This window comes from Arachis ipaensis, chromosome B4 (assembly GCF_059453495.1).
Source record: "Arachis ipaensis isolate K30076 ecotype BB chromosome B4, ASM5945349v1, whole genome shotgun sequence".
NCBI lineage: Eukaryota > Viridiplantae > Streptophyta > Magnoliopsida > Fabales > Fabaceae > Arachis > Arachis ipaensis.
The window spans coordinates 140,050,309-140,060,516 of record NC_142439.1 but is presented as its reverse complement, the minus strand read 5'-3'; the positions used below and the strand labels follow the sequence as shown (position 1 = coordinate 140,060,516).

Sequence of the window (10,208 nt, the reverse complement as noted above, 5' to 3'; positions counted from 1 at the left end):
TTTGCACCCAAATTAAGGATTGAGTTCAAAAAAAAATAAAAAATAAAAGAGGGAATTGGATTAGCATATCCAAGTAACCAGTACGCAAAATAATTAAACAAGCCTATGATACAGTTGCCCATATCACACATGTTCTTGCCCATTTCCATTTTGAAGTAACTCATACATACATGTTATACACACTCATAAGAAGCAAAAAAAAAAAAAATGTTATACACACTCACAAATTAAACACGCCTATGATACAGTTGCGTTACATGAACCCCCATTATTAGATCACAATAATTCATAAGAAACGGGTGAGATTAATCATTAATCACACGAGTGGAGATTCCAAAAACTCTTCATTGAGTTGTCCAAGTCTGATCATGGGAAAGTGGTCGTCAGAGAAAGATGATTTTCCCATCATGAGTTCTTTAGACACTTGATGCATGGTTGGCCGAAATTGTGGACTTTGGCTCAAACACTCAAGCGCCCACTTTGTGATCAACATGATTTCCCCAGCAACTGACTTCTCAGGATGGGGAGGCCTTTGATCAATTACATCAACCAACAGCAAATTGTATGTTATTGATGCGGTTGATGGTGACAACAATGAATTGATCAGATCTGCCGGATGCTTTCCCAGAAGGATTTCAAAACAAAGCACTCCAAAACTATATACATCACATTTTTCAGTCACTTGCATAGTTTGAACAAGCTCTACATACAAATTATAATTTTGAAGTTATTCATAAAGCAACATATATATGGTTCTTGATTAAGTATAAAAGCAAGGGAAAAAGGACTTACCTGGAGCTCCATAGCCATAGGTGACTCCTGCAGGTGTGGTCCAATTTGAACCAGGCTGTAGAAACTTAACTGTCCCAAAATCAGAGACATGAGCTTCATATTCTGAATCCAAAAGGACATTCTTGCTTGATATGTCGCGGTGAACTATAGGGGGTTCGCAATCATGATGCATATATGACAAAGCATTTGCAACTCCTTTAACCACATTCACCCGCCTTTCCCAGTCGAATGCAGTTGCTTGCTTTTCATCACTTTGTACATGGTCCAAACTGCCACCATCCAAGTACTTGTACACCAAAAATGGGAATCGTGAATGCTGGCAAAAACCATACAGCTTTATGATGTTTCGGTGCTTGATTTCTGTCAATGCTTTGATCTCATTTTCAAATGCCTTCGAATTGAACTTTTCCTCCGCATCTGATTCCATGTGAAGTTTCTTCACAGCAACAACCATACCTGAAGGCAACTCAGCTTTGTATACGGATCCTTGGCCTCCAATTCCAATGAGATACTTGTCATCAAAATTATTGGTGGCTTCAATGATAGTTTCGAACGCCATTTTTCCATCATGGCTCCATATGGAAAAGTGTTCTTCTGCTTTTGCTTCCTTAGCCGGGTCTTCTTTCATTCTGGCTCTTCGACAAATAATATACATTGAAACAGCCACCACACAAAGTACAATTATTAGTACTCCAAAGACAAGAAGTAATACTAATAACACGACCTTGTGATTTTTGCTGATAGGACTGATTCTTGGGCATGGCACCAAGCCAGTGACATTACCACACAAGCCTTTGTTATTTTTCAATGATTCAATTGAAGCATTATGAAAGGCTTTATTATTTGGTAGTGGTCCTTCTAACTGGTTGTATGATATGTTGACATAATCCAAGCTCGACATGCTATCAAAACTTGATGGAATGGTGCCAGAAAGATTATTGTGAGAAAGGTCCAACAATTGCAATTGTTTCAACTCTCCAAGCACTGTTGGTATTGGTCCGTGCAACATATTCCCACTAAGATCGAGAGAATTCAAAAGTTGGGTCATGTGAAACTCGGGGATGCTTCCCTCTAGCTTGTTGTTGCTCAAGTTCAATTCCAACAAGTTGGGTAACTTAACAACTTCTGTTGGTATGTTCCCACTCAACTCATTTCCTGCTAGATGCAAGCGTTCAAGATTCTGCAGTGATCCTATTTCTGATGGAATATTCCCTGAAAGTTGGTTGTTACTGATCTGGAGTTCAAGCAGGTTTTTCAACCTCCCTAACTCTTTTGGAACCTGTCCTGTTAATTGGTTTGAAGAAAGGTGAAGCCTGCCTAGCTTAGCAGCCTCAGCAATTTGCTTTGGTATATGGCCAGAAATATTATTGTTGGACATGATCAAGTTCAAGAGACTATGGCTCTTCCCCCAGTCTGGAGAAATTTGGCCATAAAATTTATTATCACTTAGATCAATATGTTTCAGATTTGGATATATGCCAAAAGCTTTTGTTATGTCTCCCTCTATTTGGTTTCCTTGTAATGTGATCCTGACAATACTGGAGCAATTCTTCAAGCTTGTTGGAACTGGACCAGTAAAGTGGTTGTGTAAAGCATCTAAGTATACTAATGAGCCACCTAAGCAGATTTGAGTTGGCAAAAGGCCAGTAAGATTATTTTCGGCTACTAGAAAGGACTCCAAAATGGTAAGGTTATTCAAGGTTTGTGGAGCTTTGCTACTAAAATTGTTAAAGGACAAATCTAGTGCGGTAAGCTGTTTCAGGTTTCCAATTGTGTCAGGAATAGATCCAGAGAGACTGTTGTCTTCAAGTTCAAGTTTAACCAAATTGATCAGGTTACCAACAGAAGCAGGAATTTGTCCAAAGAAATTATTGTTGCCAAGGAATAAGTAGATGAGTGATGTCATATTCCCAATGGTAGAAGGAATGGGCCCAGAAAGGTGGTTGGAATTAAGTGTAAGGGCTTCCAAATTGGCCAAGTTTCCGATGGAATCAGGGATTGATCCAGAAAGTCGATTGCCACCAAGAAAAAGATTGTTCAAGTGAGACATGTTCCACAGGGAGGGTGGGATTGGGCCAGAAAGGGTGTTATTATGAAGAAGAAGAAAATTCAAGTAGCTCAGGTTAGCAAGTACAGAAGGGATAGTACCAGAGAGAGTGTTATCTGATAAATCAAGTACGGTAAGGTTCGTCAGTGTTCCAATTTCTTGTGGAATGAAACCAGCGAAGTGGTTTCCGCTGACAGCAAGATAATTAAGGTTGACCAATTTTCCAATCTCATGAGGAATGCTACCAGAAAAATTGTTGCTTCCTAAGTCTAGATATGTTAAGTTGGTCAAATTTGCAATGGAACCTGGGATTGGTCCACTTAGACTGGAACATTGTGAAAGATCAAGCATTTGTAAACTCCTCAAAGTCCACATCTCTTTAGGGATGGAACCCTCAAAAGAATTTAAAGAAAAGTTCAATCTATTGACTCTGGACATATTACCAATTTGAGGGGGGATGGTTCCATAAAAGAAATTGTTGTAGATATTTATGGTGAGGAGGTTGGGGAATGAGGAGAAGTTGAGAGTGTGGAGTGTACCTTGGAGTCCAAAATTTTCAAGACTCATGGTTGTGATGGACCTGGATTTATCACAATGAATCCCCTTCCATCTGCATGGACTGGTCCCGTTCTTCCAAGATGACAAGGTGAGTTTGCTTTGGTTGTCAAGGCTGGCTTTCCACTTCAAGAGTGCATTTGCTTCCATGGTGTCAGTTGAAGAGAGTTTTACTAGGACACACAGGAATATGAAGAGGATGATGATCCCCCTGCACCTGCATGCTATGAAATTCATTTCTTCTTCAGAGATATATGGCAAGAGGTATTCTTGTATGGGGTGGTGATGATACAACTTGTGTGGGTTTGAATATATATAGTGAGTTTTTGGAATGAATGATTATGGTTATTGACAGAGACATGAGTGCGCTATTGATAGTCTAGCTCTTTAATATAGTCTCCTCTCCTCTATCACAATTCACAACTCTCAAATCACGTTCACTTTCTGCGAAAGTGTGTCTTTCCAAATATTAGAGAGGAAAGGTAAGAAAAGTCTATGGACCGAGTTCACACTGAAGGAGTGAAGGGGACTTTTACTTGGTGATTGCCAAATATTATTAAACAATTATTTAAAGAAAGGTTAGATCATAAAAATTTATTTTTAATTATTATTTAATTTTTTTAGTCTATACTTTTAAATATTGATGACTAACTAATGATCAAAATTAAAAAATTTTGATAACTCTTTAATATTTTTAAAACTTTTTTTAATCAATTATGTTTTAATATAATAATATGAAAATATTATTTGTCTTTTAGTTGTGTTAAAATTTTAAATATTTTTTTAAGTAAAAAAGATTTTTTTATTTAAAAAGGATAAAAGTTATAACTTCTAGGAAAACATGATATTTGATTTTTCTAGTATTTTTATTTGAGTAATATTAGATAATTATTTTTTTTTGTCAATATCAACCAATTTTTTTAAAATTATTTTATTTATCTTAAATTTAGATTTTAAATTATAAATTATAAACCTAAATTTAAAAAAAAATTAGACGTACAAGTTTTATTGTGAACTAAGTCCAACTATATATGTTGAACAATAAAATTTTAGTGAATAGGAGAGTGAGAGTGATATAAAATAATTTTTGTTGATATTAGACTAATTCAATTAGACTTATTTGATAAAAAAAAATTATACGTATAACACTACCCATTTTAAAATTGTTTTCTTATACTTTTTTTTTTATTTTCATTGAAAAGAAAATCTTACATCTAAACACACTTTAAGTTAGAATTTAAATTTACTTTGTTTCATGTTTGCATCGGTCTTAACTCTCCAACTCTCCTATAACAAAAATGAAAAGGAAAAGTATAAGGAACCAATGTTTTTATTGTACAATGCATATAATAGAATTTAATTGAAATTAAAATTAAAGAGTACTGCTAAGAAGTTAATGGCCTAAGTGTACAATGTGTATAATGGGCTAAAATTTTTTGTTCATGAATAAAATGAACATCACCCATACTATCTAGAATAACGATCCGAATACCAGGGATAATAAACATCTCATGTCATAAAACTACTCATCCCAAAAACTTAAGCTAATTTTGGGGTTCACCAAGGATTGAACTCTTGACCTTTTAGATCTATAACTCTAATACCATACCATAAAACTACTCATCTCAAAAGCATAACCTAACAGGACAATGTAAAACTAATGGTCATATCTCTAATACTTCCTAAACCTCCATTGTACACATTATACGCTTAGGTCATTGGCTCCCTATACTTATTCAAAATTAAATTATGGGTAATGGGGGTTTGAAATTAAAACTGAATTATGGTAACAATCATTAATTATGAAGATTTGCTAATTTGAATTGTTTAAAAAATTAGGATTCAGTTAAACGAAACCATAAACCACGATCATCTCTCTATGAACGGCGCGGACACAACCAAGAACGCAAACCCTCTCGCCGACAGTGGTATCTCATCTTCTCCCTGGCTCGTGTTATCACCGGAAATCGCTCCCGGAGACGTCGAGGTCCGCACCGGTGAACGCCCAGAAGCGAATTCCGAGCGTGTGGCTCCTTCTGGCAGCACTGCATCAAGTCCACCTGCCCAGCCGGCATGTGGTCTATTATGTTTATTGACGGTACAAGATAAAAGAGTCAATAGTGTCTCTCCTTTGATACGTCCATCACCGCGTAGTAGTTCATAAATGGTGTGCAATGTCGTGCAGTCTCCGTGTCATGTTCCATCATCCATTCCTGATCACAATTCATCGAAACCACTTGAAGACGCTCCCGACCATTTTGTCGCCGACGGTCAGCAGTCTAATAAGGTGAGAATGGTTAGTTGACTTGTTCACCATGGATGCTTATTTATATAAGTTTTAGATGTTCACCGTTAGTGCAAGTGTACTATTTCCATTATTCTATGTTAATTGCTTACTTCATGAATCATGTTTATGCTTCAATTAACCATATTTGTGGTGGTTTTAAATTCATGGTGCGCATCTATGTATGGAGGATATGAGTGCGTTAATTAGTCATAGAATGTGAAATTTACCTGCGATAAAAATATTTCTTCTGTGGAGTATCCTATGTAGATATATCAATTTAAATATGCAAATTTAAACCAGCATGTATAAGCAATGTAATTGGTACACTGGATAGGTAGCTAGTTTAGAAGTAATCACCCATGATATGCTTGATCCCAAGAGAATAATATTATTAGTATAGTATATTGTTAAATAATATAAAATAAAACTAACTACATTGTTATTGTTAAGAGTTTTCCTGAAAATGTAAGCTAAATAGAATAATAAGAGGCATGCATGCTTAGATTCGGAATATATGTATTAAGTCTACATGATAGAAGGCCTATGCATTAAAAATGCTGCTGTAGTGACATTAGATTCTAAAACTCAGTAATAAAATAAGTGCATGGTGGTTGTATGTAATAGGTTAAATAAAATAAGTAATTTAGTTTCTATCAATAGGTTAAAATGCTTATATAATAGGTTAAATAAAATAAGTAATTTAGTTTCTATCAATAGGTTAGAGAAATGCATTTTTTTTTCAAATTAATATGGGTAGGATGATGTGGTCCAGTTATATTTTTGTATCCTTATTTATGGAGTTTGGAGAGGATTTTTGTGCATCTCATTTACTAGTTGATTATCTAAATAGTGTTCATGAATTTGATTTCGGTGTTTATTTCGTGATTATAGGCCTTGCCACTATTGGATGTTACTGAGGTTGGAAGTGAAGAAATGGATCTTGGTTACGAGGTTTGGATTCTAGTTTCATCCTGTATTCTAATGCTTGGGATAGTAACCATCCTCCCGTGCACATTTAATTCTTCAAAAAGTCAAAATAATCCATATTTCTAAAACTAAAGCAACTAGTTTTAATTGATTTATGATCTAAGGATAAAAAAAAAGTTGTTTATAATGTACTGAAGTGTGGTGAACAGGTCACGTCACTCCATGACCATGTATAAATGTATTGTACATTATAGAATTTTTAATAGGTTTAAGATAATGTGTTTCATTGCTGAACAATAATAACAAAAAGGAAAGAAGCCCGAGGAATAAAAATTCATATTTGTCTTGCTTTTCTGTGGTGTTTAGTGAGGGTCTATTTCCATGATATTTTCTAAGTATTTCTCCAATTATGCTTTCTAATTTTACATTTGTTCGTTTATTTTGCGATTGTAGGCCATGCCGCTTTTGGATCTTTCGCAGGTTGGAAGTGAAGAGATGGATCCTGGTCACCAAGTTTGGACCCAAGTTTAATTTTTGGTAGTCCTGAACTGCATGGTTGATTTGAACGTTAACGGTTTTGGTTTTTTTTTTAATATGATACTTAGGTACTGGATCATGATGGCCTTTGGGAAGACGAAATACCAAGTGTTGGTATGCGGTTTGAGCAATTGTAAATGGCTCATGAATTCTTGTGACATACGCAAAGAAAGTCGGGTTTGCGACTAAGATACGGATGACAACCTGTGATAAGATCACAAATCAACCCATTAACCAAGCTATTCACTGTAACAGGGATGGTTACCGCGGGTCTCTTGTCAAAGCGTCAACGCAGAAGAACAGGATCTCAGTCGCTGGGTGCAAGGCAAGGATATACGTGAAGTTTGACAAGGAGACTTAAGACTGGGTTTTCTTTAAGGTGGAGTTGAGTCACTCGCACCCATGTTCAGCGAGAAAGGCGGTGCACTACCATGAGTATAGAAAGCTTACCATGCATGCGAAGTGCGTGATCGAGGATAATGATGAGGCTGGGATTCAACCAAACAAGACTTTTCTAGCTTTGGCAAATGAGTCTGGGGGCCCATCTAACCTGGGATACTCAGAAAAGGATTTACGAAACTATATTACAGCCAGGCTCCAAACTAGCAACGTCAATGTGGATGTTAGAGAGATGATGAACTATTTCATGAGAATGAAGGACACCAATCCAAACTTCTTCTACGCGGTGAAGTTGGATGCTGAGTGTAAATTTCGAAGTGCAGTATGGGTGGATGCAAGGTGTAGGGCGTCGTACGAATATTATGGAGATGTTGTGTCACTTGATAGCACATATAGCACAAACAAGTATGGAGTAGTTGCGTTGGTGTTATTTTTCTTTTTTTTTCGTAGTTTGGTCGTGACTGATATTTGGTTTTTGTTGCTGTTTTTGCGTGTAGGCATGGATTACCGTTTGCGTCGTTCGTCGGTGTTAACCACCATGGTAAGTCGACCATCCTTGGTTGTGCTCTTCTTGAAAATGAGAAAATCCCAAGTTATGAGTGGATTTTCAGCCAATGGGTGAAGTTCATGGGAACTGCTCCACAGCGGATCATTATCGATCAATGCAAATTGATTTTTCGTGCAATAAAAAATGTGTTACCCGATACACGCCACCGGTGGTGCATCTGACACATTACGAAGAAGTTACCGCACAAGCTTGGAGGTTACCGCCGGTACAGAGAGTTGTATGATGACTTCAATGACATTGTGTGGAACTCTCGGACCGAAAAGTCATTTGAGGATAACTGGTCTGAATTCATAGACGATCATAACTTACATAACAACACATGGCTGTCAGGTCTGTTAGTGTACAATTACTTTTTGCTCATTAATTGAAATCCTTTTGGTAGGTGGCTTTATATGATTTAATAAGAAGTTTCTTTTTCTTTATGTAGACCTCTTTGATGATCGACGCATGTGGGTCCCAATATACTTCATAGGTGAATTTTGGGATGCCATGAGGAGCACGCAAAGGAGTGAGAGCATGCACTCATTCTACGGAAATTTCTTACACAGACGGACTAGCTTGGTCTAATTTGTTCACGAATATGACAATGTGCTTGGAATTAAGGAGCAAAGGGAATTGGAGGATGATGCAGCAGACTCGAGGGGGGTCATCCCTTGTGCAACGACCTCACCTATGGAGAGATAATTTCAGCAGGAGTACACTACCTGCATGTTTAGGAATGTTCAAATTGAGTTTGTCAAAAAGGCTAATTGCAGGGTCTCTGTTGTTGCGGAAGAGGGTCCAGTGGTATGCATGAAGGTTGAAGAGGAAAAACTAGTGAATGATACTATTCTTTGTGTTCCGTACGACGTCCACTTCGATCGATCCACACAGGAGGTTCGTTGTGAGTGCAATCTATTTGAGAGTTCAGGCGTGTTATGCTGTCATTATCTTGAAGTCTTCCATTCTTACAAGGTGTATAAAGTACCTAATCGATATGTTCTCCCTCGTTGGAGAAAGAACATAAAGCGCAAGCATACTTATGTCAAGAGTAGTCACGACGTCAGTCGGTCAGATGAGAGTCATGTTGCATTCAAGGGACTATGTTCACACTTCTACAATATTGCTCAGGATTTTGTAAACGACGACGAAGAAACAGCCTTGCTTCATGCTGCACTGGAAGAAACAAGAGCTAAGCTGACTGCTCACCGTGCCAAGAAGAGGTCTGAGAGTGTGGCGGACTCCCACAACAATATTAGCTCACAAAGTTCGAACTTGTCGGTGTGATGGACATCCAAGCCCCATCGAAGGTCAACACAAAGGGCCGGCCAAAGAGTAAGAGGCTAGGCGCTGCCCTGGAGAAGTCATTTAAAAAATCTGCTCGGAGGAAAAACAAGCATGACCCCCCGGTGCATGTGTGTATCAACCTCGACCCAGCATCTTTATTTGGTTTAGTACTATGGAAGAAGTTAACTGTTGACCTTTTGTTTTGTACACCAGGTGGTTTGTCCGGAGTCAACTCAAGATGTGAGATTCGGTGGTGTTGTAGGCCAGGCTGATCCCGAACAAGTTGGTGGCTTCATGTCATTGTTAAGCTCCTTTAGCAAAAGTTAAGATTTGTTATACAGTGCATTCATTTTTTTTCAAGATTACTGGAAGAGGCTGGTTTCATGGGGTAAACATATAGGATTTAAGTTTCTATGCATTTGATCAAAGAATAAGATTGGATAATTTACAGGAAGTATTTCAATGTCACCCAAGTGAACCCTTTTGCGTTATTTTATTCCAATGAATTGAATGCATAATAAGTATACATGATGGTTATTCTTTTACTTCGGAGTAAGGTTATTCACCCTAAGCATGGATGGGTATCCGTGGGTATTTCTGTGTGCAGCGATTGGTTGTTTTGATTAATTTTGACCAAGTTACACTGGATGTTCATTACAGTATAGTATAAGATGTTTAGTTTAATTGAATTTGTGGATGGTCATTGAATCTAAGTTGCAAAAAAAAAAAAAGATAGACCATCTTATGGTAACATAACCAATAAATTCTTCTACTGTACAACAACAAAATTCCTCCTGAAGTCAGTCTAAAGTGACATAAATAAATCCCTA

The 10,208-nt window shown here is 37.2% G+C and overlaps 2 protein-coding genes across 2 annotated transcripts; one reads left to right on the top strand and one right to left on the bottom strand.

The window, feature by feature from the left end:
- Nucleotides 1–93: 93 nt before the first annotated feature.
- LOC107635249 (uncharacterized) lies at nt 94–3,853 on the bottom strand. Its single transcript, XM_021121954.2, has 2 exons — nt 793–3,853; nt 94–702 (listed from the first exon to the last, which is right to left on the bottom strand). The coding sequence occupies exons 1-2, from the start codon at nt 3,629–3,631 to the stop codon at nt 317–319; spliced, it is 3,225 nt and encodes a 1,074-aa protein (XP_020977613.1). The 5' UTR covers nt 3,632–3,853; the 3' UTR covers nt 94–316.
- Nucleotides 3,854–7,596: 3,743 nt separating this feature from the next.
- LOC148569458 (protein FAR1-RELATED SEQUENCE 5-like) lies at nt 7,597–8,273 on the top strand. Its single transcript, XM_088485057.1, has 2 exons — nt 7,597–7,949; nt 8,042–8,273. The coding sequence occupies exons 1-2, from the start codon at nt 7,597–7,599 to the stop codon at nt 8,271–8,273; spliced, it is 585 nt and encodes a 194-aa protein (XP_088341183.1).
- Nucleotides 8,274–10,208: the final 1,935 nt, after the last annotated feature.

Bases quoted from the DNA above. Each gene is read 5' to 3' on its own strand.
- LOC107635249 (XM_021121954.2), bottom strand. From the start codon at position 3,631: ATGAATTTCATAGCATGCAGGTGCAGGGGGATCATCATCCTCTTCATA. The intron at 703-792 runs GTAAGTCCTTTT...ATTTGTATGTAG, and splicing joins CTATGGCTATGGAGCTCCAG to AGCTTGTTCAAACTATGCAA.
- LOC148569458 (XM_088485057.1), top strand. From the start codon at position 7,597: ATGCATGCGAAGTGCGTGATCGAGGATAATGATGAGGCTGGGATTCAA. The intron at 7,950-8,041 runs GTATGGAGTAGT...TTTTGCGTGTAG, and splicing joins AGCACATATAGCACAAACAA to GCATGGATTACCGTTTGCGT.